At 42.6% G+C, this 27,325-nt stretch overlaps 2 protein-coding genes across 6 annotated transcripts in view; one reads left to right on the forward strand and one right to left on the reverse strand.

Moving 5' to 3' along the window:
* PEAK1 (pseudopodium enriched atypical kinase 1) overlaps nt 1-2,039 on the reverse strand; it is a 105,643-nt gene extending 103,604 nt beyond the window's left edge. For all 4 annotated transcript variants that reach the window (XM_054272452.1, XM_054272454.1, XM_054272450.1 and 1 more), the window contains exon 1: nt 1,952-2,039. The gene's annotated coding sequence lies outside the window, so the exon portion shown is untranslated. The remainder of the gene's footprint in view (nt 1-1,951) is intronic.
* A 350-nt stretch (nt 2,040-2,389) lies between these two features.
* HMG20A (high mobility group 20A) overlaps nt 2,390-27,325 on the forward strand; it is a 39,624-nt gene continuing 14,688 nt past the window's right edge. Inside the window, exons 1-3 of one of the 2 annotated variants that reach the window (XM_054272905.1) lie at nt 2,390-2,557; nt 23,826-23,918; nt 26,042-26,189. In XM_054272905.1, coding sequence (XP_054128880.1) covers nt 23,830-23,918; nt 26,042-26,189 — 237 coding nt within the window. In that variant the 5' untranslated portion in view covers nt 2,390-2,557; nt 23,826-23,829. The other variant, XM_054272903.1, reaches the window with a different exon arrangement.

The following is a 27,325-nucleotide window of genomic DNA, read 5'->3' on the forward strand; positions in this document are numbered from 1 at the left end:
GTAAACAGGAAATAATACATATAATAGCAAACATGCCTGGAAATGGATTTTCTGAAGAGCTGAAAAGTCAGAAACACAAATTACCCAAGAAATGGGAATAGTATTTTGTCTCTTTGCTCTCTTTCACTAAAAGAGCCACAAGACCTGCAGATACATAGGAAATGCTGTTCCTTCAAACAAACTGTATGCTCTAAAGCAGAAGGAAATGCAAAAACTGCATCCATTATGAGCTGCAGCTGAGTGAGAGCGCCTACCTGCAGCCAGGCCAGGCAGCAAAGCCTGCTGGCTCCTGGTTCTGCAGCTGGCACCTCCTGCCCAGGCTCGGGAATCGCCTGAGCCCCACCTGCCCCTGCTCAGGTGAGGAAGGTGTAGTTAAGCCAAAGAGGTCTGTCCAAAAAGGTAGTTCAGGAAATCTGTGACTGAATCATCTACATGGGATATCCTAGCAGTACGGTAAAGCCATCAGGAAATGAATACCGAAGATTAATCATGGAAAGTTACTCATGGAAAAACTGGTGATTCCTTCTTGCATAGTTCTGTGTTTTAGAGAATAAAACAAAGTTTTCCTGAAAACACACTAAGCAGTAACTCTGCCAGGAAGATGCTACATCTGGATAAAACAACTTAGCCACTTTACAGACACAACCTTTTAAGCCAGTATGAGGCTAGATTAGGAACTCTAACAAGCCCAAACAACCAAATAAAATCTCCACAACTGTTTGCCACTCTTGCTATATGCCTTGATTCAAACTGTCTAGAGGAGGTTGTAAGTCAAGCAAAAGTCACACAGAAGGAAGTAGAACCAGTCTGTCACAAAGGCAGTTGTTCAGCTGGCAATTTTAAGCAAGTTAAAGTAAACTTTCTAACTATAGAACCTAATTATTGGAATTCCATAAAGTCTTGGTTCCTAAAACAACTGCGTGTTCTTTCCTTCATGCCCATATATCTCCATATGTTATTTTTTCTGTAAATACCTGGGAATAAAATGTTTTAGCAGACATTAGACAGCCTTTAAGCCACAGCGAGTAAGGGGAAAAACTTTGGAGGCACTTACAAAGCGGTTAAAGAAGAATGAGCTCTACAAAAGTAAATGGCAAAGACCTAAAGTAAACAGAAATTAGGCTATCTGAGGAGGAGCCCCTATTAAATCCGAGGTCAGAGATCCACCAGACGACATTCCCCTTTGCCCCTGTGCTTACCTCGGAGCAGCCTGGCCATTCTGCACCAGGTACCAGCTGCTCCACAAGTAGCAGACAACTGCAAAGTATTCACATCGTTTCACTCGCTGTCCCACGCGAATCCCAGCCTTCCAAGCCCAGCCTCAACTTCACCCTCAATAAAAACGGCCAAACAGACCGATCCACCTACAAATCCAAAACAACCTTCGAGAGAAAGGACCGAGATGATGGAATGCAGCTACACACGTACGCGCTAACACGTAAAGCCTTTCGAGTCAGTAATTCGTAATAATAACAGAGCAGGGTCAGAGCCCCGGCAGGAGCAGCATGCACCCGGCACCCTCAGCAGCTCCGTACCGGGCAATTCCTCGAAGGTGTCAGCGCGGCGGAGGCGCTCCCCAGCGGGGCGCGGGATGGCGCCGCACTCTCCCAGCCGCGCTGCGGGCTCGGCCAGCGCCCGGGGCTGTCGCCGAGCACCCGGGGCCCCGCGCCGCGCCCGGGGGCGAGGGCGCCGCTCGGCCCCGCGGGGGCCCCGGCGCGGCTGCCGGCGCCAGACGGGCTCTGCGGGCGCCGCTGCGACCGGGACCGCGGCGGGGCGAGGGGAGCCGGGGGAGGGAGTGACGGGCAGGCGGCGGCTGCGCCCCGCCGGAGCCCGGCTCGCTGCCCCCGCCGCGGCCCCGCTGAGGAAAGCTGACCGCCGCCGCCCGGCCTCCCCTCAGGGCATGAGGGGCCGTCACCCCCCTCCCGTCCCTCACCCCCCTCCCGTCCCTCACCTGGCAGGGGCTTCCCGGCCCCGCGGCGCCTCCCGCGGGGAGGCGGCGGCTGCGCCCTGGAGGCTCCGTGCGGGCTCAGGTTCGGGCTGGGGCTGGGGCTCCGTTCCCGCCGGGCCCCGGCGAGGACACAGCTCCCGGGACGGGGCTGCGACCGCCGCGCCCGCCCGCAACAACCAACTCCGGGCGCCGCCCCCCGCGCGCGCACCGCGGCGGGAAGCCCCGCCCCTCGTTCGCTCATTGGCTGCCGGCGGCGAGCGGGCGTGGCGCCACCGCGGGGCTGTGCGTGGCCTTGGGACGGCCAGGAGAGCCGCCGCGAGAATACTACAACTCCCGGCGTGCACCGCGCGCGGCCTTTAAATGCGTCCCGTCAGTTCGCGCGCGCGCGTGTGCAGAAAGCATGTGCTTCCGCCTGCGATGGTGAAGTAGTCCCGCTGCGTGGTTTGAGTTCCAGCCCCGCGCTGGGCCGCTGAGGGGAGCGGACCCGCGGGCGCTGAGCCGGGAGTGCTCCTGACTTGGCTGGGCCTTTTCCCGAGGGGCTCCTCAGGGGGAGGCGAGAGGGCCGCGCTGAGGCGGGAGCGGAGAGATCCCAGCAGGCGGGGCTGTAAGGTGGCCGTGCGCGTGCGGGAGGCGCGGCGGCTGCGCGGGCTGAGGGGACCCGGCTGAGGGGACGCGGCCACCCCCGGCGACCCCGGCCCTGGCCGAGAGCCGCCGGCAGGTCAGTAGGGACGGGCCCGCCGCCCCTCCTCGGCCGCGGAGGGCACGGAGCCGGCGGGCGGCCGCGGGTGCCATGGCCCGCCGTGAGGGGGGCTGGGGGAGCCGCCGGGGGGTGAAGGGGAAGAACCGGATGAGGGTCTAAGTGCTTGGCTTTCGGTGTTCTCCGTTATCTTTCCACGGTTCCCCCAAAGCGATATTTCATGGCTCCTTAGCTCTATTTATTTGTCCTTTCTGTAGGTCCATTTAACGTTGCCTTGTCAAGCAGGTGATTTATTATGGCGGGGGTTTCCCATACTTCTGTCCAGCTTTCCACATTCAGTTTCCCGTTCCTGGGGAACCAAGTCTCTTATTTTGAGGTGGCAGAAAGAAGCCCCGACCCTGGGGTTGGGGACACCGAGGCCTCGTGCCTTGCGAGGCGCCATTCATTCCAATCCTCTGGAAAACCAGCGCTAGGGCAAGGAGCAAGGGCAGGGGAAATAGAAATAAAAGAGCTCCTGCTCTCTAGAGTAGTGGCCTCCAGCTATTCTGGCTGTCAATAAAGAACACTTTGTATCATGCGTCTCTCATGTATGTAAATTTATTGGTTTATCAGTTATCTACACGCTGTACTGTGCAGATAGATACGTTATGAAACATACTCAGACATAGAAATTGAAAGGATAAAGACAAAAGTGAAATAGACAGTATTTTACGACATTAATTCATAAAGCTGCAAGTAATGTAGCTTTATTTGCCTTGTATGTGACCCCCTTGACCACTTTTAGAGCACATGCATGTTGTTCTGAAGTGACCATTCTTAACTTCTGAGGAGCGTAAATGTAAACTGCTAATGAAAACAAATAATTTATTTTTCATAAATTTTTTAATCCTGGCCACATGTGTAGGGGCACAACCTATTTGAAGATAGTGAAATGATAGTGAAATGCTGTTTTACCTTCTCTTGGCTTTTCGCACCTGAATCATATGCCTGTTAGAAGGGATGAGATATTCAGTATTTCTAGAACTATATCACTTGGTGGCAGATAGTGTAACTTCAGAGTTCAGGAAATTGAGGGAACCTGGTAATTTTTTTCCCCTGTCCTTAGAAATCTGGCATGTCTTGACATAGAAGTTGGGAAGTTTGGGACAGGTCTGGTGATAATGGTGCCAAAAGTATTTGAGTTAGTCTTGAAATCCTAAGTTAACTCTTATATAGGATCCCAGAAATGTTAGAAAAATGAGAGATTGTGTGATCTGACCACACTGTCTTGGTTATAAATGGATTTTTGTTCCTTTGGTTGCCCCTGGTGGGGCACACAGAGGGTGTGTGGTGATGACCTTTCATGGCTCAGAAAAGGGAGGAGAGAATCGTGTTCCTCTGGTCCTGAGGCTTGGGTCCAGCTGCTGTACCTGACTGTTAGAAGGTGCCTGTAAGAATTTCTGGTGCTGTGCTGTAAAGCAACCACAAGGAGAGAGATCCTCACTGTTTACACCGTGAGCTCTGGCAGGGGATTTCCCTGGCCCAGCTCAGGCTTGCAGGGTATGGCCATTCCTGCCCCAGAGCTGACGGGCTGAGCTCACTGTGCTGCTGATGCCAGCCCTGACTGTGAGCTCTGCTTTTGCCTGTGTGGCATCACAGTGTTACTGTCAGGGCACAGGAATGGGGAAAATTGTGCACGGAGGTGTTGGGGCTGGCTTTGTAACCTTTGGTGGTGTCTGTTTCCAGTGAAGTTCAACGAAGGGTCACTCAGTATCCCGGTGTGTCTCCTCACCTGCCACAGCAGCTCAGCCTTCCATGCTAATTGCTGCTCCTTGACTAAATTGGAAGTGTTTTAGGACCAGTTATTCAGTGGGATTTCTCTCAAGCTTACTTGCTCATCCAAGTTTCTGAATTCTTGCTGTACTTCTTGCCCTCTCCAGGCTATGGGTGAAAAATTTAAGTATTCCTGCTCACCATTGCTGCAGTGCACACAGACCTGTGCTTGGATTTTTTGAGTGTTGTGGCATGTGCTGTGAGGAATTGTTAGAGAATAAAATAATGGAGACACTCTGGATAGTGATCTGTGGGAGAGAGGGGTGACTCAAGGGAATATGCCTTTACAATTTTGAGGGCAGTAGGTGAATACAGAAAAGCTGTCTTTTTTTTTCCCCCAGTTGTTCATGTACCTTGTAATAAAATTCTGTTTCAATCTATAATGTGAGTGGCTTGGGAGTCCCAAAATGAAGTTGCTTTCTGCATTCCTTCTAGCTTTTTTGTTTTTTTTACTTCAGTGATTTCCCTTAGAAAGAGAGGGAAAATGTTTCTTATGTTCATGGAAGCTGTTAAGCTTCTGCTATTTTTAAGACAAGAAGAGCGATCAATAAACACACATTAGGTGTTCACAAGGTATGAATTACTGATGTAGTTTGTTTTCAGAAGCCACTGGTTTTTCCAGAGGATTGGTTTATGGAAGCAGGTAAGGCTGGTTGATGGTTATTTGCAATACATGGTCAAGTTAAAGCTTTGTTGATGTAGGTCAGGCTCCATGGCAGGGTGGGCAGTGTTGGCCAAATTGTGGGGTTGTGGCTCCTTCCTGTCAGTGCCCTCAGCAGCACTGCTGGCTCTGATGGCAGCTGCTGGTTTCTGCAGCAGTTGGACCTGTGGTCCTTGTGGGTCCCTTCCAAATCAGGTGTTCTGTGCTCTGTGGTGCAGACCTGTGGTCTGATGCTGGATCTGGAATTGTGAGGGCAAAGCAGCCAGATGTGGGTTTGTGCATGCACTGCCAGTGGGACAGGTCTGGTGATCAGCATTTCGTTACCAGACTAGTCTGTTTTAATCTCTTGCATAATGGGATTGTTGGGATGTATATGGTAAAGCTATTTGTATGCACATTAATCCCACAGGTGACTAATTCTTGTTAAAGGAATAACTTGCATTGTTCATAGCTGCTAGGGGCAAAGCTGAGACTGACATTTGATTTCTGAAGGTCTGCTTGGTACCACTTTGACAAGGACAGCTTTTGATGAATTGCAGCTGCACCTACTTCTGAGTGTGTTTATTTGTGAGAAACTTCATTCTGTGTTACAGGGAAACAAAACCATTTAACTGTGGAATACCTTCCAAGTTTCTTCCAAGCTCTAAATTTGTTAGGAAATCTTTTTTGTTCCTAGACCTTACTTTTGCAAGTTCTCGTGTACTTGGAAAAAAACCCATTGGCTGGAGTATTTTAACAGCAAATATGCTAAAAAGAGCCTGTGCTGTGTTGCCTTCATTAATGATTTTAATCCTAGAAAGAAATAATCCTGCACTGTTTTGCAGGAGACTGAGGCAAGAGCTGACTTTGGCTGATTGATTTCAGTCTTTTGGACCATGCATCTCTCCTGGCATACAGTGAATTGCAAAATAAACCTCATATTTCACTATTTCTGAAATTCCTGTGACTTGGATTGTTTGTACTGTTTCTTCATGTAAAAGGAATGGAAATCTAAGACATTGGAATGTGCTTTTTGTGCATCATGGCTGGGATAAGTAATGAGGTGAGCAGTGGCACCCTTAGCCTGCAGTTCAGGATACTGGGGTAGCATGAAAATGGCAAAGGATGGTTTGGTCACAACATTGAGTGGCAGAAGGTTTTGTTGCTGACAACAAAAATGTGTGAAGTGCATTAGAGAGTGAGGGTAGTCAAAGTGTTGGTTATTAGTTGACTTCAAGAGGCTTAAGACTGACAGGATTTATTTCTGGATCCTTTTTTCCATTTTTTTTCTTCCCCTAACAAGTGCAAAACACAGAGGATTTCTCAGCAATTTAGTGAATTAACAGGGGAAAAGTCTACTTTTGTTTTATTATTGTGCTCAAGTATGAAAAGATGATAAATTCATAGCTTTAATTATATGGTGGTGTCTGAGGGATTGTTTGCAGCCAAAAGAAATTCAGCAGTTTTCAACTGCCCTTCAAAATGTCATCTGTAGAATTGCCAGGCTTTGTTTGGAGGGGTTCTCAGTCTTAACCAAATGGTGGTTAAAGCAGGTCTGGGTCTGTTCTGTAGTTCCTTTTATTTCAGATAAGTAGTATGGCATGAATTAGTGGGTTTTTTGTGAATTTTTGTGTTTGTTACTTAAGAAATAAACTATTTGTTCCTCTTGGAATTCCCTTGGCTGCTGTTTTAAAGCCTTGGACATAAGGTGGTTTGTTTCTTCTTAACTTTGGAGTATTGTTTGCTGAAATCCAGTAATTGGCAAAACATTTAGTAATGGAAATGAAAGAGATTTGGGGAGAATGGATAGGGTAAGTAATCTCAGGCTGGTGTCCAGGCCATAATGATATGTTCAGAAAGGCTGAGTTTCTGATGTAACAGAATTAGTGTCCCATAGCAGAATGGAGGATGTGCTGTGCCTAACAATATATGGGAAGTGTCACTCCATAGTGGAGAGAGAGCTGTGGCAAAACAAGTGCTGGGAATATATGAGACTGTACAGGACAGAAAAGAGATCAACACAGAGCAAAGTGCTGGAAACAGTAAAGTGTGAATCTTCTGTCACACTTCCAAATGTGGGGTTTGCTAACACTGCATTTCTGCCAGGAAAACTGGGGAGCCAGGAGGGTGTTCCCAGTGCAGGGTAGTGGCACAGGGAGGTGAGAGAAGGAAGCTTGGAGTACAAGCTTTGTAGTTTGTCATTTTAGGGGTGTTGTTTCCTTACTTGTATTCTGGGTATGGTGCTGCTCCTCTGCCCCAGTTTTCCCCATCTTACTTTAAGAACAGTCTGCCTTGTTTGAATTTTCACTTATCCAGGACATTGACAAAGACACCTGCTGATACCTAAAGGATAAAAAAAAAAGACTTACTGAAGTAGGATATTCCATTTAAAGCTACCATCTCTTCAAATATACAAACATCTTGTTGGAATATCTCAATAATGACAAATTCTGGGGGATTTCTAGAGCAGAGGAGCAAATGTTCAGAGTCTCCAAAAGTCCTGAAATATTGGCATATTGGAATGCATTTTTTTTCCAACCCTGACAACTAGTCAGTAACTATCATAGGTAACCTCCTGAAATCTTTTGGAGCAGAGTGCTGGCTCTGGGTGCATTTACTGCAGTATGTTGTAGCTGCTATTGCACATGACTCATGCTGCTGCTGAAATGAAATTGAGATAACCATAGTTGACTAAATCCTCACTGTTTCAATATGTGGGAAACATGACAGAATAGACTCCAACTACTCTTTGCTGAGCTTAAGATAAGAAATTGCTGAAATTCATGTAAGATATGACAAGCCAGTATAATAAATAATAAGAAGAAATTAATCACAATTGTAGAATTTAAGTTCTTTTTCCAGACTTATGGGGAAGAATCTCATCTTTCATCAGGAGAATAAATGTTTGCTTTAGATTGGAAAGGGGGAAAAAGTCATGTCAGTTTATGATATAACCCTAATTTTTTTTTTTGTAATCATATTTTGTCCCACTTAAGACTATTTTGGGGCCCTCTGTTACTGGAATGGTTTCAAATGTTCTTTGTTTCTGGCAGCAGTGGAACTTTAGGGAGAGCTGAGTGGCAGCCTTTGGAGTTACAGCAATGTACATCCCTAACTCCTGGCTCTGTTAGTCACATCCCTTTTTCTCCTGCCAGCTGCTTTTTGGATCCTTTGCTGAGCCATTTCACCCTTTCATTTGGCATAAACTAATTTGGTAAATGAACTAAATGCTCTTCTGTTTCTTCAGCAGGCTGAACCACCATGTGATTTGTCCAGGGAACAGGTGCCAGGCTGAAAGATGATGCTCTAGGAGTAGTTGGTAGCTCAGCAGGCTTAGGCTGCAGTGAAACCATAGCCTCAGGCAGTGGACAGCTGGTGTCTGCACCTTCCAGCACCTGGCTTGTCTTCATGCAGCCAGAGGATCTTTCTGGATGCTTCTCTTGATGTCTTGTGAAAACTGCAGCCCACTGCTGCCAGAAAAATCCAAAAAGTTATCTTGGGTGGTTGGAGGTGGCTCTTCAAGCTTGATATGACTTTACCCCGCATGGCAGTGGGAGTTCCCATGCACATTCTTTTCCAATTAGCTCTGGTATTTCTTTGAGCCCTTCCTTTCCACTGTCCCTAGCTGGAGATACTGAGCCTCCTCACTTCCCTGGGATTCTCCCAGAGGGAAGGGTTAGGGAGTTCAGTAGCTCTGTAAAATGTCCAGTAAGCTGTAACCAGCTGAGAAAGGGGGAGAGGGCAAGACCTTCCTCTTTGCAGCAGCACATTACTGCTTTGTAAACTATCAAAATCTAGGCTGTAACAAAATATGCAAAGCTTGAGCATTAGAGAAATACAATTTTCAGGCCACCAGTATTTTGCTGGTTTCCCATTCTGTGTCAGTTGATAGCTGTGTATAAATTGTGTGACATCACCAGGATTCTGTAAATTGTTCACTAACGCCAAATGTGTACTTGTAATGTAGAAGCACAAATATTTTTTCTTCAGGCTCTGAATATAGGAAAAAGGTGAGAGAAAAGCTTCTGAATCATATTAGTTTGATCCCTGCTTTCTAAATGTCAATTTCAAGTAACAGATAGTGCGTGATTCATGCTGCTTGCTGATGGTTTTGAACAAAATGCCATCAATTTAAAACTTGTGGGTTATTTGTGGAGAGGTAATGTGACAAGTGCTTTTTCAGTAGTTGTGGTTGACTAACCTGGTTCAGCTTTCTGTTTTTAAAGAATGTACTCAAGCAAACCAGACTTGAGATGTGGTGCCATTAGAACAAGCACAGCTCTGGACAGGTGTGGGCTGGGAAAGGCTCCTTGGCAGCATTGACATGAGGAGGTTGTAGGGGGATACAGGATGGGTAAATGAAGGTGGTGTAGAATGTAGTCTTACCCCCTAAAGAGTTGCAGCTGAGCTAATTATTAAAGATTAGGAGCAGGCCTGATTTTAACAGGCCACAGCTGTAGCAAATAATAAGAAGAATGTTATAAAAGAGTGGATTGGTTAATTGAGAAGAACTGGAGTTAGTTGGCTGCTGTGGGGACAAGGAAGAGTCAGTGCCTAGAGGAGCTGCCTACAAGAAACATCAAGGAGGTACAAAACTCTAGCAATATGGAACCTTTGCAATATAATGACAATAGAACTTTTGCACTATAACTACAACTGGAGGTGACAGGATAATCCAGCTTGGGAACATTAGCATTTAGTGAAGCTTGAGCAGCTAAGCCTTAGGTATAAATAAGAGAACAGAAGAATCTGAACAGGCAAGGTAGAGCACGTGTCTGCTGCAGCTGGCACTGGCACTGCTACAGCTGCTTTGGAATTCAGAAAAGGTTGCTAGCACACTGGAAAAAGATCAGTTTGAACATGAGTTTAAGGCATATTTTAACTCCTAAAAATACAGGCAGGTGCAGCTTTAACTTCTTGAAATTATACGTTTATCAAATAACAACTTAATCAGAGTTTATTGATACAGGCTCTTAGCTTATAGGGTCTAACCTGTGAAATCATAACAAAATCTCCATGACAGCTGCAGTGAGAAGTTGTACAAATTTACTGTGTGCATAACTGCCACATGGGACAGCTGCTGTAGTGATGCTTCTTACTTTAAAACCATGATGGAGGTTTGAACTTCTCTGTGTTTCTGTTTTTTAGCACAGGGTAGTGCCTGGTGTTAAATGGGTCACAGTGATCACACTCATCCCCTCTGGCCTGTTCCTGTGGCTGTACTGCAGCTTTTTCTATAAGGAAATAAACTTTTCTAATTCCAGTCCAGGACATTTTTGGAAAGTACAAAAACTCTGCAGGTATTTATATTAAATTAACCCAAGTGGTCTTTGTCTTGACATAATATTGTTCTTCTGTTTACATTTGGATATCAAAGCCTGTAGCATTATTAACTGCATATTAAACTTAGACTGTGAGACTTTATGTGAATTGTTTTGAATGTGTAGTGATGTGAAAATTTTCCAAATATCAAAGATACTTTTCTTACTTGAGAAATCTTTTCTGTTAATATTATTTTAACCTTAAAAAGCTTAAAGTTCATTGCAAGTATGAAAAGCTGTGAACTCTGTTACAGATGGCTTACTTCAGTTTTCTCTATTAGAAATACACTTTACATGTTTGGATTTTTTTAGGCAAGTTATTTATATCATTTTATTGCCACTTGTAAAAACATGCATTCTGTCCCAAAGTCATTTCAACAAAGTATTTCTCAAAAGAATTACAGAGCAGACATTTATCAGGAAGGATTTGCAAGGCATGCAGAAAATAACTGATCACAAGGAACTTTGCAGCACGTTCTTCAAGTTTTTGTTCTCACATTGCTGTTACATGGAAAAGTACTATATTCAAATAACCACATGCAAAGGGTTTGCATTTTTATAGTGAGGAAGAGTGGGAAGACAGATTTCAAATGCATACTAAAGGCTAGATACATTTTAAAAAAAGACAGCCTTCAGCTTTTATCTTAGTGTCTTTATACTATAGACTTCTGTGAATTACTTTAGAAAAGTGTGTTTTCCCTATTGATACAATTTCTTTATTGAGATAATTTCTTATGCACAAGTCTGAGATCATTAATGTTTGTGAGCTCAGTGTCTATATTTTCCTGGAGACATTTGAGTGGTGCTCTATAAATGCAGGGACCTGCTGCTCTCTAGCTCTGATGCATGGTTTGGTGTTTTCAGTGACTGATCAGTAGAAGACTCTGGGCAAGTGATGAGCCAGGATTGTGGTAGGGCAGCAATACATTCTAACCTAGAAAAGGTCTGTCTTGTGGATAAATTTTACTCAAATCAGTTATCAGTCTGTAATAGGAATTGTGTCTGTCATATTTGTAGTTTTGAGACTTGAGTGTCTCTGCTTCTGAACTGCTTTGTAGCATCTCAGGTCTGTGGATGTGTTTGTATACCATTGTAACTAAAAATACAGAAATTTGAGCAATTGGAGGTTTTGCAGATCAGATAAAGGACTTTCCTGGCATTTGCTGTGACTTGAGATTACTAAATAATTTAGCATTTAAAAGGTGAATGAAGTGCAAAGAAACACAACAGCATCAACAAAACCAGACAAGACTTAGGATGGTAATTTATTGAAAGAATAGAGAAGTGTCAAGTCAGTGAAACAGTTGACAAATCAGTTGCTTTTTGGGTGTTGAATGTAGAGGGGGGTTACAAGTGTGTGAACTACTGCAGCAGTTATTCAGGTAGGGCTTGAGTATCACTGCAGAGAAGGGTTCATGCTGCTGGTGGCAGGAGTGTTCATTGGGGATTCATAATCCAGCTTTGGCACAGAATGTCTCTTCAATTTTTCATATGGTGCTGACTATTTCTTTTAAGATTTAAAGCCCTTTTGTCATGCAGATAACAATATATCCTCTGTCAGGCTAGAAATGAGAACTTCTTTTGCTCATAGGCAATGAAGGGCTTGATGTTACAGTATCTTCTTGGTCCCTCAGTCATCTGTCCCTTCATCTTGTGAAAGTGTGTGCAGCTCATTTTGCTGTGCCTTCCACTTGAAGGACAGATTGAACAAGTGGAGTAGCAAACACAGCAGCCCTGAGCTAAGCTCTCCATTTGAAGAAAAGAAAAAGAACCTGTTTAAAGCTGCTACTGTGTTAAACCTACTTGAAATCACTGGAAGTTGAGTTCTGTGAAGTGAGCCTAATGTGGGACTTTACTTGGAAATGGCAGCTCCTCATTGTTTTTTACAGCTTGTTGAAATGGTTTGAGTTGGGGTAAATACTGCTTATTGTACTCAGAATTGAGAGTGAACCTGAGCTTAACTCAAAGGCTGAGGGAGTCTTGGATTAGGGTCAGTGTTGGAAGTCCAGCTGTAGCTTCACAGAGAGAAGATCCTGGATTCCTTCTAAGGTTGTTCTTGATGGATTTTCTGGTTAATAGATGAACACAGTGAAAACCTTCTCTCTGTTCCTGTGCTGTTTTATTGTCTTGTCCCTCCAGCTTTCTCAGGACTGGGGGAGGTGTTGTGTGATACACCTGTGTTCCTATGGCCACTCTAAGGGCTTTTCCAACTGCTTTTGTCCTGTCTTCCATCCATCACTGTCTGTGTCCTGAAAATAAGCAGTGCTTATTTCTTCAGCTCTTGGTAACCTTCCTAGCAAAAAAGCCAAAGCAGTTGAGGGCATTTGATGATTTAAATCGGTGTTGATCAGGATTTGAGTCAGACAGTGTAACGTGGTGTCTGCCATAGAGATGACTTCACCTTGGTTTTGAGTGGGTGTTGGGATCAAATGACCTCTAGAAGCCACTTCTAGTCTAAACTTGGAATCACTAAATTTGAATGATGCAGGAGATGTATTCCTTGATTTCTGGAAGTAGGTTTAATTCAGTATAGCAGAAAATGGGGACCTTTCTCACATTGTTTCCATTTTTTCCCCTTCAGCTGACAAAGAAGCTGTGGTGGCTAGACATGTGCTTGGCTGGGTGGATCTTAACCAGCAAAACTAGTTGGCATCTTCAGATTTCTTTTTTTGTATGCTTAGGGGATACTTGTGTATAAAATGTGTAACTATTGGGTGATGTCAGCAAGTGTTATTGAGAAAGGCATTTTACATAGGAATAAAAATGAGTTCATGCTGATTAAGACATGGATACTTGAGTAGAAGAAAATTTAATCGTGAAGTGAGTGAATGTTTTTGCTTCTTGCTAATTGAACTGTTAGCTGTACATGAAATACACTTCAATTGTCAAAAGCCACAATTTTTACAAACTGAAATTTCAGACAGGATTTCCTATTCAGCTTGGTTTTTTGGCACAGTTTCAAATAATAAACTGCTTGTTTCCTACATGCTAAACTCCAAGACCTGGGCTTGCTGTGCTGTGGATGGGAGGTGTTAAGGAGAGATTGGTGCAGTGTCCTCTGCCAGGATTCTTTATTTACACAGTGCAACCTGCTCTGAGGTTTCCTCGTTGCTGCTGCTGATCAGGTAGCAGTGGGACTGGTGATGTGTTTGGGGACGTCCTCGTTGCTGAAGGATCAGAGTGTGCTGCTTACAGCAGGTAGGGCTTCACTCAAACCCAACCCTTCCTTCTGACTGTTCTGTCATGGAAAACAAAGCTCAGTTCAGATGTGAACTGAACCTGCTGAATTCTTTTTGGTGCTCTTACCAGGGAGCTTTGGAATGCTGTGGCCATATTTTGTCTGTGTTATACATAGATGACCCTTTCTGTAGGTCAGGAAACAGTTCCAGGGTGGGAATATGCTGGTTTGGGAGACTGCTAAAGACAAGGAAAAACAAGCTTCCATTACTGTAATAAATGTTTTATCTTGGGACATCTATAAGCTCAAATATGATTCAAGTTTTCATAAAATCTGAAGACCTTATACTTTTAAAAATATAATGTTTAAAAAGCAATATCATGCCTTTTTGCCTTTGTTTTGGGAGATGTAGGGAGGAGCAAAATATAAATGAGTATTTTTCCAGAGGAGCCTTTTTAAATGAAAAGGGAGTGCTGGTGACTGAGAAGGCACTTGTGTAATTCAGAAGGCTCTTGAGCTAACTTTGTGGATTAAATGTGGTATTTGATCCTCAGCTAATCTGTGTGCTTACTTCTAACAGTGCAAAAGGTAATCAAAGAATGTAACTTTTCTGTGCTTGCACTTCTGTTGTAAAATGTTCAGGCTCCACAAATAAAAAATTGTAAAATGTTTAGGCTCCACAAATCAAAAAAGACAGTAGTGCCTGAACTCTTGTTTTCCACCAGTTGCCTTTGTTTCTGCTCAAGGCAATGAACTTCAGGTTATGATATTATACTGAGGTGAAATCCATGTTGTAGTACTTTGGAAAATAGAAATGTTTTTCCACTTTCCCGCTGTTTAATGCTGTGTAAAGCAGAGTGTTGCTGACCTTTTGCAAGGATCACAAGGACTTTAGTTCTTATTTCTCTTTGCAGTAAGAATTGCATGATGTGTATTCAGGTCAGAGTCTCAGCACAACTTGAGATCTCAGAAACCAAGCAAAGACTAACAATTAGTTGAGCTGTCCAAAATAAAGGTTGAGATTGGTAGTGCTTCAGAGTTTGTTTCTGAAGTTTGGTTGTATTCTTAGCTTTGGGAGATTTCCTTTATGACCTTTTAACCATCTGTACATCTCTACCCATATATAGGGGTATTGGGATAATATTTCTGCTTTAGCTCAGAGGAACCATTTTTACTTAACAAATATATATAGAAATGAAATCATGCAAAAGAAATGTAAAAGCAGTATAAATCTGTTTGCTAAATATGGTAAATACTCAAACCTGAATGCCAGATTTCTTTCAGAACACTTGTAACTAAACATAAATTAGGAATCTTTCCAAGTGCAAGTGCTTGAAGACACAGTGTTGTGTGAGACCTCAATCCTCATGCCTGTTCAGTCATCAACCTGTTGGAAAAGATTTACATTCTCTTCTAGGGCTAAATTTATTGAGTGCTTTGATCAACTCCAGTTTTCAAAGCTTGAGCATGTTTCCCACCTGCAGTTTCTCGATTCCAGCATATGAGGAGCAGCTGTGGAAGAGGGGAGTTGGAAGAGCAGATTAAGTCTTGGCCTTGCTTTTGCCAGGTTCTTCTTTGCTCTTTGGCTCCGAGCCCTAGGCAGTGATACTCTGCTCTTTTGGCTTTTCCCTCACCTCGTTTGCCTTCTTGCCTATTTTGTGACAGGAGCTGCACAAAGAAGAGGCTGCAGGAGAAGTTCAGCACTGCCCAGAGCAGTTTGTTTGGGCTGCTGGAGATGGTCTGGAGATCAGGTGCAGTATTGCAAATGTGCTGCGGCTGTTCCAAGCACTCAGCCTAGGATATTTAGGCACACTGCTGCCTTTTTCTCAATGCTATTTCAGCTCCAAAATGAGCTATTTTCATTACCTATGCTACAGGTGTTAAAATGTGCCCTCTGCCTGCATATTCCCATCCCTCATGTGCATCTCTGGATCTCTCATGTATTGCTTAGCACTGGAGAACAGTCAGACCACTCCAATGGCTTTATGATTTTGTTGTTTTTTTCCTTTGTTTTCCATTCATGATGCTAACTATTGTCTTGTCTTCTTGCTTTTGGATGAAGATGAGTATAAGGAAAGCTTTATTCTAACTTGTCTGAATTCTGTTGTTGATTTAAGTTGATTCTTCTATGGAGCCATGGAAGTACCAGGGTTTTTTATGATTTTAAAATTTCTGTGGTCTCTCCCTTTGGTGCTGAGAGGGGTGTCCTGGCATGTGCCTAGTTTAGAGCACAAAGTTTGCCTTTTTATATTTTCCTGAATTTTTGTTATTGGTGTAGTCTTTTCCTCTAGTATCCATTTTAACACATTTTGTCTGTGAACTCAGACAGCTTTCAGATCTTGTTAACAGTGGTGAAAGAATCTGACTGCTGTTCCTGGAGAGGATGCTTTGGCAGGACTGGGCTGTCTTTTCTGTTTCTTTTCTTTTCAGGAATCCAGACAAGGATTTGTAAGCAGTGTCCATGGATGTACTGATGCTTACATGAACCTCTTGTCTGTTCCTTTGTGCTCTCCTTCCTTATTAGTTTTTCCATCAGAGTGTTTCCAAGGCCTTTACAAATCTTACCCTGTGATATCAGTGGGACTGCAAGAAGGACCTTGGCTTAAAAGGGATTTTGATTCATTTCATGTGATGTACCTCCAAACTTTAATTTCTGATAGATATTAAACTATTACCAGAGAGTTTTAGGGCCAGATCAGAAACAAACAGCCCAACTCAGTTCTTCACTATTCTTGCTATTAGAAAGGATTTGCTAATAGCAGTTCTGTTGTTCAGATTTATATGCCTGTTCTTTTGCACAACTAAAACTATCTAAAAATTGTGATTTCTTCTACAGTGATGGGTTTGAGGGTTCAAACTCATTTTATGTTGGAATAAAATGCCATACTTGTTTTATGTTGTATGGCAACAGTAAGAAAATAAGAACAAAAATGTATGGAAGCTGACATGTCATTTTTTTCCTGAAGATGGATCTTCTCTGAAAACAGACAGAATGAGTTGCTTGTTTTGTGTGAGAATCACTGACTCTTCCCACACTTCATTTCCTCTAACCTTTGTCCCTGTCCCCATATCAGTGCATTTAAAATATCCAGTTCCATGCTGTCTTTGTGGCTTTTGAGGTCAGAGTAGATGCTTTTGTGTTGGGTCATGATGCCTGTGGTGAGTCATTCTTGTAAGCAGATACTCAGTCTCTTTCTCAGTGCATTCTCACATCCAAAGTATTCGACCCCATATGCTGTAAATGGCCATAGTGACTTGTTTTGGTGGGGATGTGCATGAAAAATTCCAATCTGTATTCCTCTGGGGCAGCAGCCAGAGCTTCCTCTTGCAGAATATAAGTGAGCTTGGAGTATGTGCTCTGCTCCTGTACCACTTCTATGATGAGTAAAGCTTTGAGGAAGAGCAAAAGTGCTAAAATAGCTTTAAAATTACTTTCCAATCTCATCAGGTATATGCAATCTTCAATTATTTTATTTTCAAGTATGTGACTTTGCATTTCTCTGGCCAATCCCAATCAGAATTCCTTGACATTCAGTTATCTCTAGTTCAGAATACTTGTTTGGCATTTTAAATCAAAATATTCCTCAAGCATTAATTAATACTGTTTCTTATTTCACTGATGTGATGCTGGTAAATGTTTGAACTGGGTAAACACCATGAAAACTTCAGTCTGTTCATTTACATTTTTTAATAACTGCTTTGCTTATGGCACTTTTATGTTTGCATTGCACAAACAGTGAGTGATTGAGTCTTGCAGACATAAATGATCAGAGGAATGGAGCTCCAGTTTGGAAGGGAAGGGACCTCTGCTCACTGCTGGGGAGGGCTGGCTGCTTTCTGGCTGCTGGGCTGTGGGAAGTGTCTGTTCCAGGCACTGTTTGTGGCACTCTGGAGCTTGTGGGGTTTATGGGGTGCCCCTTGTACCTCCTTCATGGGAAAGGAACTGTTGGACAACTTTGTCCTGTGGAATACGAGGTCCTCAGCTCCCACAGGAGTTCTCAAGTGGCAGAGCAGGTGAAGAAGACTGAATTGCCTATAGTAACTGGAAATTCAAAAGGTATTTTCATGTGCAGATTACAAAACCTGCTCCCATCCTTGGTAATCATCTATTAAACTTGCTTTAGGTAGAGTGATTAATGAAAAATAAAAAATTCTCAAGATTTATTCTGAGATGTATTTTTTGTGATCTGAATGGTTTCTGTTTTCTCATGTAAGATCTGTAACATGAGAATTAAATTAATTTTGCAGAATTGTATTTCTTAATGGTATTAGTTTAAATGACAATTGATGCTATCGTGAACAAAGTTAATTCAGACTAAAATGAACTATCCTAATCCATAGGTATGTAATACCTGCAGTGAAGGGCTAGATAGCAAAGCATTCCCTCTGGACACCAGAGGTAGCCACAGTTACTGGTTTTAGCTATCCAGGGGTTTATAGCACAATTAGTTTTCATCTCTTTGTGGGCTTTTGTTTTCCCTGAAGTTATCCAAAAGCTGGTTTAATGGTAATGTAAAATTTCACTCATGTATTTGAAGGGAGAGAATCAATGTGGGACTGTTCCTGCCTTTGTCTGGAGAGTTGAGTGTATTCCTTTGCTATGGCTTTCATTCCACTGAACAGCAAGGTTTTACACACATTATGTATATATTTATATGTATGTGAGAGATGTCTTGTATGTGCCTCATCCTAAAACTTCATATAAATTAGACTGCAGAATTGAACACTTGTGTTTCTAAAAGACATGTTTGCAGATGTTTGACAGCTGTTTCTAAGGTCAGAGTATGAGTAGCTTTGTTAGTGTTTGCTGCAAAGGCCCAATTAAACTAAACATAAACCTCAGCTTTACATCTTTCCCTTCTTTCCTGAAGCTGCTTGGAAATGCAGTGGAACTCTGGAATTTTTTCCTACAAGTCTCTATTTTGGTCTGTGGTGTTTCTTTGTTTTTACTGGCAAGAAGTAAAAATAAAAGCAGTTGGCTATTCTCTGGAATGTATTTTCTGACAAAACCTTTTTTTGCCAGAAAAACCTTTGTCCCATTAGGTTGAACTTGCAATTTTCCTAGTCACAAAAACCTTTGTCTGATGAGTTGCCTGTAGGGAAAAAGTAAAATCTGATTTTTTTGAAGTGAAATATTTTAGATATTGAGCTTGTGCTACAGCTTGATGGAAGAAAAGGCTCTGTCAGAGGGATCTGAACTTTCTCTGACAGCTCCAAAAGTGTTGTGGTTTTAATAGGAGATGGACTTAGTTCAGTTTTCTTTCTGATGTTCTGGTTACTTGTGGAAAGGCAGAGGAAGTGATGGTCCTCAGTATTTTTAGTTTTTCTCTCAGTGAATCTGAATTTTTTTCTCAGTCATCTGAATTTAGATTGTTTGCATTCTGAAGTGCTTGGGTTCTGATGCTGAGATAAGGAATACTGTGACTCCTCTGTGATGTAGCAGATTGATTGGGTTTTTGTAATCTGTTAGCCTCTGAATGGTAAAATTTGGACATATTTACTCTGGCAAAGGGGGATGAGAGACTTGAGGAGAAAAATTCTCCACTCAGCAGTAACGTTTCTAAAACTAGAGCTGGTGATGAGGTAATTGGAACTCCTGCAGTGTTTTATAATCAGCCTGTAAGTTGGATTTCTGATGCTGACTTCATATTTAAATATGCTTAACCTTAATAAATAATCTCACCATGTAATTGGATGGCTAAAGAGTTTAGTAATTTATTTTTTTATTATTCATAAGATTATCTATTGTAATGTAGCCATTGAAAAGGCAACATTGTTAAGGCTGTTCTCCCTTTTCCCAGTGTTCAGGGGCATCTTAGGCTCAGCCTGGCCTTGGGATGAGAAGGAAATCAATGTGCATGTGCCAGTGAGTTATTGACCAGGGCTGTGCTCACCCTGCAGTGCCAGTGCCTCACTGGTGACCAGGCTTTGTAATTAAAAGAAAAGGGGGAATTGTGCAGGGATAGAATGTAAGAGAATAGTGCAGAGGGCAGTCTCACACCTGAGGAGTTGCAGCTGTGCTAATCACCAAAGATTAGGAACAGGCCTGCCCTTAATAGGCCACAGCTGTGTCCAATAAGAAGAAGAGTGCCACAAAAGAGTGGGATAGCTGGGTGAGGAGGGAGTTGGAGTTTGTTGGCTGTGCTGTGAAGGAGGAGTCAGTGCTGTGAGGAGCTGACCATGAGAAATCACTGAGAAGGTACGAGAGCATTGCAGTAGGATGACAACAACCAGGGCTGTGCAGAGACCCTGCAGTGCCAGTGACTCCCTGGTGACCAGGGCTGTGCAGATCCTGGAGAGCTGGGTCCTGCAGAGCCCAGCCCTGTCCCTGCTGGTGTGACTGCACTGGCACAGCAGGTGCTGTTTGTGGAAGCAGTGAACATTTTGGGCTTGGGCTCTGCAGGAGGCTTCAGGGGGGTGAGCCCTGGAGTGCCCAGGGACAGGAGGGGCAGGAAGGGCTGGCTCCCTGTGGCCCTGCAGCTGCCTCCTGACACCCAGCAATGCAGCCAGACTCCGCTGGATAAAATTCTTGGCACGTTTTAAATGGCATTTTTGCTCTTCCTGGTGCTTTGACTGTGGGTAAATTTTACCCTTCGTTTGTAGCGTGTATTAAGGACCCTTGAACTTTCTCATGTCCTTACATGTGCTGCCCTATAGGAGTGCTGTGAACAGTGCAGCCACAGTAATGTTGTGGCAAAGTGAGTCATTCTGTCTAGCTCCAGCCATGGATTTGTTCTCACCCTGATTTTAAAGCTACCTGCTTCTGAGTTTTCCTCTCTGCTGTACCAGTGTCATTAGAAATTTGATCACATGCTAGCTTTCAGTCTATGCAAAATGTAACTCGACTACTTTACTACTAGAATAATAATTACATATCATGGCCTACAAAAGGTAATGTGAGAAGAAATTAAGAAAGGTTATTTAAACCATATTCTGGTTTTGAATGGTGTTTAATTACCCACTGTTTGATCCTTGATGTGTGTAGTAGCACTTAGATCTTTATGCTGTAGAAGTTTTGCTGTCATTTCCTGAGTAACTCTGTCAGACCATGTTGGTACACTCTGTACCATTTTGTGTAAGTATGATCTCTGTGGCATGCAACCAAAGTGTCCAGCTGAAAATTTTAAACTGAAAGTTATAAAATACTGTTGTCCACTTTCTGTGTCAGGAAGTCATGATTGCTCAGGGAAGAGAGGGAAAGGAAAAGCTAAATTAAGCCACTTTCTTGATAATGTAGGATGTTCTCTAGGCTCATATAGAGGTTAACTCACATAACTAATGCTAACCTTTGAAATCCTGTCAAATACTGCTGTAAATGAATAAATCAGGCTCTTTATTTATGTGTAGCTGGGTGCTTTGTTGGAGCCAACACAGCCAGTAGTGTAGCAGTACAGTGAACCCAGAGCTGCTCCAGTTGGAATGCATTTTATTTGGAGGAGAGGCTTCCCTGCATTGAACTGTAGGGCTGGTAGGGTTTAGGGTTTAACCGCAGTTTCAGTTTTCGTTTTGCATTTGGGTAGATGTAGTTAAAAAGTGAAAATAAGGTATATGTGTGAGCCACTAGAAAATGAAATGTACATTGTTGCTGTTGCCTTGAATTCAGTTAAATGTGTTTCAATAAACATGGAGCTCTGCAGTGGGGCTGAAATTAAGTGGGTAATGATTTTGGAGCAGAGGTATGGGAGGTTATCCCTGAGAAATGGGACTGAAAGGCTGCTGTAGGTTCCCATCTGCTCTCAGGGAGTTTTAGGGGAACTGTTTTGTTTTCTTTCTCTCTGGAACTGATTAGAAGCCATTGTAAATTCACTGATGTTACTTTTTCTTTAGGATGTGGGTCAGCATCCTCTGAAAGAGCTACGCTTTTTTTATTTAACCCATATGCTTTAGACAGTATCGTCTCCTGGCTTCCTGTGTTTGTGTGCTGTTTATGTGTTGTTAAGGTTGGTGTCCAGCTGCCTCCCTGCAGTTTGAAATTGAGCTTGGGCCAGATGTGAGCAGACAGACCAGGACCTGGTGAGAAGGTCACAGTGGGCATAATTGCTTTGGCTTCCTTTTTTGAAAATCATAATTTAGGTTTTTTGACTGATGAATATTGTGCACCATGAAGCAGAACTTAATTTCCCTCTTAGATGATAACTGCATGAAGCAATTTATGGTGTATGTTTAGGAGCTGTGCTTAAACAGCTTCCTGGGCAGTGAAGAGCATAATTTTCAAATCAGTTGAATTTTCAGATTTCTTGTGATACATAAAGTCCCAGCCTTTATGTAGTTTCTTTTCTCTGTGTGTAGATTCTTATCCATGTGTGAGGAAGGATTGTTTGCCTTCTTTAAGGATTTAAATCCCATTTGTTTCAGCAGAGTATGTCACTACTTTTCCTCACAACATTATATTATTTGAGTTGTCTTTCTTTTCCTGTCAGAGATGCTGGTATTTGAAAAAAAACCCCATAATGTGGAGTTGTGATTCCTAGAACTGCAGATGTTGCTTGGAAGGGACATCTGGAGGGAGGTCATCGTAGTCCAGCCTCCCACTCACAGCAAGACTATTGCCAACATTGGTTTAGGTCAGTTACAGCTTTCAGCATTTAAAATCTGCCAGGGTAGACTCCACTTCTCTGGGAACACATCCTGGTGTCCAGCCTGAACCTGCAAAGCCAATAGAGCTGGGGAGGATTTGGTTCTGTCCTCTGTGCTACTTCCCCCCAGTGCCTTTGGGCCCCTGTGCAGGCTGAGCAAGCCCATTTTCCACCATCCCTTAAAGCCCAGCTGCTTCAGAGCCCTGAGCATCTTGGGGGAGCCCCTGGCTGCTCAGTCTCCAGCTGTGCCACAGCTGTAAGGGTGAGCTCCCAAAACTGGACCAGTCCCTGGTTTGTAGGGCAGAGCAGGAATTCAGTTTGTTCACTCCTGGATGAACCTTTCCTGTACACAGGTAAAGGTGTTCCTCTGCTGGAGATCAGTGCCTGTACCACCCAGGAGTACTCTGCTTAGCTTTAGTTATTTTCCAGATGAGGAGTCAGGATGATGGGATGCTTAAGGGTGGTTCTGAGGATCTCAGCAGCTGCAAAAGCAGGAGAGAAAAGGTGAATATCAGCCATGTTGTACTTGTGATAGAGATCTGCAAAATCTGTAAATGCAAGAAGCATTTCTACCTCTGCCTGTAGAAAACATCTACCTTTAGAACTGGGGTGGGATGTGGGAAAGCACTTCAAATATTCAAAACATGGAGCAGGATTTTATTCTCAGATCACTTGGATTTCAGTGCTGGGTGGAAAGCACCAACCCAGGAGAAAGCAGTACAGGGTGATAGCTCTCCTCAGTCCCTCCAGGCCCGAAGCCAAGTGTAATGGGTGAAAGGGACAGCAGGAATTGAGTGCAGTATCTGCTGCTCATCAGAGGTGATTCTGAAACTGAAGGAGCAGGAATTTAAGTACTATGGCCCTTCAAAATGGCCTGAACTGGCAACTCATCATTGTGGAGTGAGTTTATTAAGGCTTTTTGGTTTTGTTTGTTTTTATTTTCACTAAAATACAACATTTTGGTGTTTTAGTAAGGAAGGGAATAAATTAAGTTTTAGATTTCATCTCTTACATTAAATTCCCATGATAGGCCACAGGGTTACAAATGGAACTACTTCTAATTTGGGGGTAGTTTGTATTCAATGAGAAATACACAGTCCTTAAACCATTTGCTTCAGCAACAGTTCTGTGGGATTGAAGATAAAATACTCTAAATAGCTGTGTTCTATGCACACGTGGATTAATTGTGAAAATCTGGACAAGAAATTATTAGTACAATCTTAATTTGAAACTTCAGGGAGGACTTGGTGTCAGTTTTCTTCTGGGATCAACACAAACCTCTGGTGAAGGGCGCACTGTGAGGAATGATCAGGCAGGTGGACTGGAAGAGCAGGATCTGCCTACCTGTGTGCTGAGGATGGTGAATAGGGTTTATCTTGAGGGATAAAACAGAACTGCAGGGATTTCCAGCAGCACTGTGGCACTGGCACAGAGCTCAGTTAAAATGGAAACTTAGAATTGAGGTGTCATTTATGGTCTTTGCTGTCTGTCCCTAAGCACAGGATCTGTCCTGAAGCCATCAGCTGGGACTGGCCAATTGGTTCATGGGGTAAAAAATTCCTGCTGTGTTGTTATGATTGATTTGAAGGACTGCTGAAGGGAAACAATGACATGGTTAACTTAACCTTTTTTATCGTTGTTTTTTTTCCCCAGAGGTATGGAGAACTTGGTAGCTGGCTCCAATCTTCCTCCACTTTTTACAGATGAGGATGGATCTAAGGAAGGTGGTGAAATTAATGTAACTGGGTAAGTAACTCCTTTTTCACCTTCAGCTGATAGATACTATCTCAGCACCTGTCAGGGAGATTGTTTCAGTGGAGAAGGGCATTCTGAGTAATTTGTGAAAATAAGAGAAAGAAACCTGACAGAATTCCATTTTGCAACGTTCCCTTGGCCTTGATAGAAGATCACAGGACTCTGTTTAGGAGAAACCAGAACTCTTCTGAAGTGATGGAAAGGAAGGATGAGATGAAGGACAGTCTCAAACTGTTCTTTAGTATCTCTTAGCTTTAAAAGGTGAATCCCTAGGATTTCAGTCTTAAGAAAGTGACGTTATGGGGACAGAGAGGGGGGAAGTATCTGTTGGTCGTAGTGGCCTCTGCTAAGTAAATTATTTCAATTAAGGATATCATCAATGTTCATCAGTGATCTCTGAAACTGCTGTCTGAAACTGATCACTGACACTGATATCTCATTTTTGTCAGTCTGACTCTGTTTTTAGAAACTGCAACAATGGCCTCTTGAAATCAAATTGCCAAGAGAAGTTTTCTTTTAAGAATACATGGAATTTTTGCGGTGTTTTTATAATTAAAGCTTCTTTTCCATTTTGCAAAGCACCAAACAGTAAAATTCAGACTTTGCAGTCAGGTAAAACCCTGTAAAAATGAATGTGAACACTTTCACTCTAAATAGGTCTGAATTTGGATTTACTTATCTGGGACTTCAAAGTTATTGGTGCCAAATGAGGTCCATGTTCAAATGAGGCTTGTGTTTAAGAGGTGTTAATATTTTGGCCGAGCTTTCATCAGTATTTGCTGCAAATGGCTGCATCACATGAAGTTTCTCCTGTAGAGAAGTTTAAAGGGCTTCTCTTCTAAGGGGGAATGGAGAGGAAAGCTGAAATACTCTTCAGACCCTGACAGTGCATCCAGAGCTGTGCTGTTCCTATTCTTTCTGACACGTAGCAAATATAATTAACTTCAGGGAGGATGTCTGCTCTGTTCCCTTGCTCCCTCTCTAATTGTCAGTAATGTGAGCTCAATCTGCTGTCTCAAAGTCAGCCATGGATCTCTGCAGCCCTTTTGTCTTTACTAGTAATTATGTCACAATTGCTGATTGTAGTGAGTAATGAAAATATGCTGTTCTCTCTGAAGACAGACATTCCCATGGGCATTCAAATAACAATTCTGTTAATATGTATCAAATTTTTATAGCTGTAGTCTACATTAATAGGAACAGTTATTTTGAATATTTAAAATTTGCCATAGACATGAGTAGCTTTAGAGTGGAATAAATGAGCAAAGGAGATTTGAAGCATATCCTGCTGTTAAAGGAATTTTCATGAATGTAACTGGGTAAGGCCAAGTATTCTTTAGTCTCAAGAAGGCTTTAGAATCTGAGATGAGTCAAAAAATTTTACATTAATTTGCCTGCTGAGCACAGGGCTGAGAATGTCCATGAAGTTGTTGCCCCAAAATATGTGTTCAGCACTGTCAGTCTACCTTCAGAAGCATTTCTGCATGTTTGCTCTTCTTTTTTGCCTGCAGCCATCTTGCCCTTTTTTGGAGTAAGGTAGATTGATACAGCTCTTGCAGCAAAATTAAATTAGGGCCATTCTGGAGCCTGTTGGGACCTAGTCATAATTGTGTTTAAATACCTATGTGTATGAACAGGAGAGTGTGTGGAATGAAGTTCAAGCCAAGATCATACTCAATCACAAATCTCTACATGTGTTTGTGGAGAAATATATTAAATACATCCAGAAAGGTGTATCTTGGTTGATGATTAAGCTTTTAATTTCAAATTCCTTATGGTACTTTGGAAGAAGGATAGATTCATGCTGACTGGTTCCTGATGCAAACGTTCACTTGCCTGCAAGTTGTTTGTATGATCAAATGCTTCACTAAAAATGAAACAAAATACCACTTTAAAAATCAAACTGGTCTGAAAGTCCATGGGAGCTGTGGTAGTTATAGTGGTTGCTTGGATGGAACAGCCAGTTCTTCAAAAATCACTTCTAAATCCCATTTTTCTTACTAGTGTGAGAATGAATATATTTGCAACATTTTTACATGTTTTAGAAGATTAGGGAGGAAGTGATTTAGGAATGATGATTAAATTTTTTGTTCTCCACTTCTGTGCTTTTTCAGATTAGCTAATTCGGAGAGTTCATTCAGTGGTGGAGCTTCACAGCCTGTGAATAACCCAGATTTGGTGGAGGACTTGTCACAGGCTCAGCAGCAGCAAAATGAGTCTTCTAACGCTGCTGAAACCACTGAGCAGAAGCCTGAGGAGGAGGTGAGATGAAATAATAGTAACTTTTCAATGAAGCAAAGGCATAGAATTTTGTCATTATATTGTCTTACCTGCTCAGATGTTATTTTTAATAGGATCACAAATTTTTATCCATTTGCCATGTTCATCTTCTGATTGCCTAATTTCCTCCTGTGTTGCGCAGCTGCACACAGATAGCTGGCAGTGCAGAGAGCAGCACATGGGTCTCAGCTTAGCCAGAGGGGCCACAAGCTGGTGCTGCATTCAGGACTCAATCTTCAACTGCCACAAATTATCTTATCTCTTGTGAGCCAGCAAAGTGAGCCATTGTAATGTTCTGGTAGTAACTGAGGTCTTTAAACCATTATGCTTTTACTGCTTTAGACTATACCTTGTGTACCATCCAGCACTGATTTTTGGTGACTAAACCATGAAGGACCTGAAGTTCCACTAGGAAGTGGTTTTGGGGTTTTCTGGTTTGGTTTTTTTTTTTTTTGATGGATGTATCTGATATTCTCCCTTGTAGTTTGTTTTCAGCTGTGAGGTCCTTTTTTAATTGAGTGATAAAATTCCAGGAGGGAAACAAAAAGTAACATGATGGCAGGAACATGTTGATCTGGGGAAAGATTAGAAGTACTGAAAATAATTGTATGTACATAGCACTAAAAAATAGTGTTGTCCAGAGCTTGCTGTAGAAATAATTTGAAGCCAAGAGGATGAGTGATAATGTTGTTATTCCTGTGAACTCACAAGTGTGCCCCAGACACATCTTAGCATATTCCCTCCTTTGGAGTTTGTTTGTTGCTCCATTGGAGGTGGTTACTGGGAAAGGCAATCTACTTAGCAGATGAGAGTAGAAAAGCCTGTTTACTGTCTTTACAGCCACATTTTGGGCACATTGTGCATGAAGGACAAAGATCTGGAAATGACTACTTATCTATTATTAACTAGTACACAAAATCTCTCCAAAAAACCTATTGAAGTAAATGACTTGTAGGGGAGGGTATGTGAGGGTGAGAATAACTAAAACCAAGCAAACAAGTAATAAAAGAATATTTGCAGTTGCATTAGTTGAGATGATCATGTTTTGGATTATCAGTCCCTGTGATTTTACAATCAGATGTTGATGCCAATGTTATTTTGTTGTCCCTGTGGACTAG

Source organism: Melozone crissalis, unplaced genomic scaffold (assembly GCF_028551555.1).
Source record: "Melozone crissalis strain CALT ecotype California unplaced genomic scaffold, PUWL_Pcris_2 ptg000014l_1, whole genome shotgun sequence".
Lineage (NCBI taxonomy): Eukaryota > Metazoa > Chordata > Aves > Passeriformes > Passerellidae > Melozone > Melozone crissalis.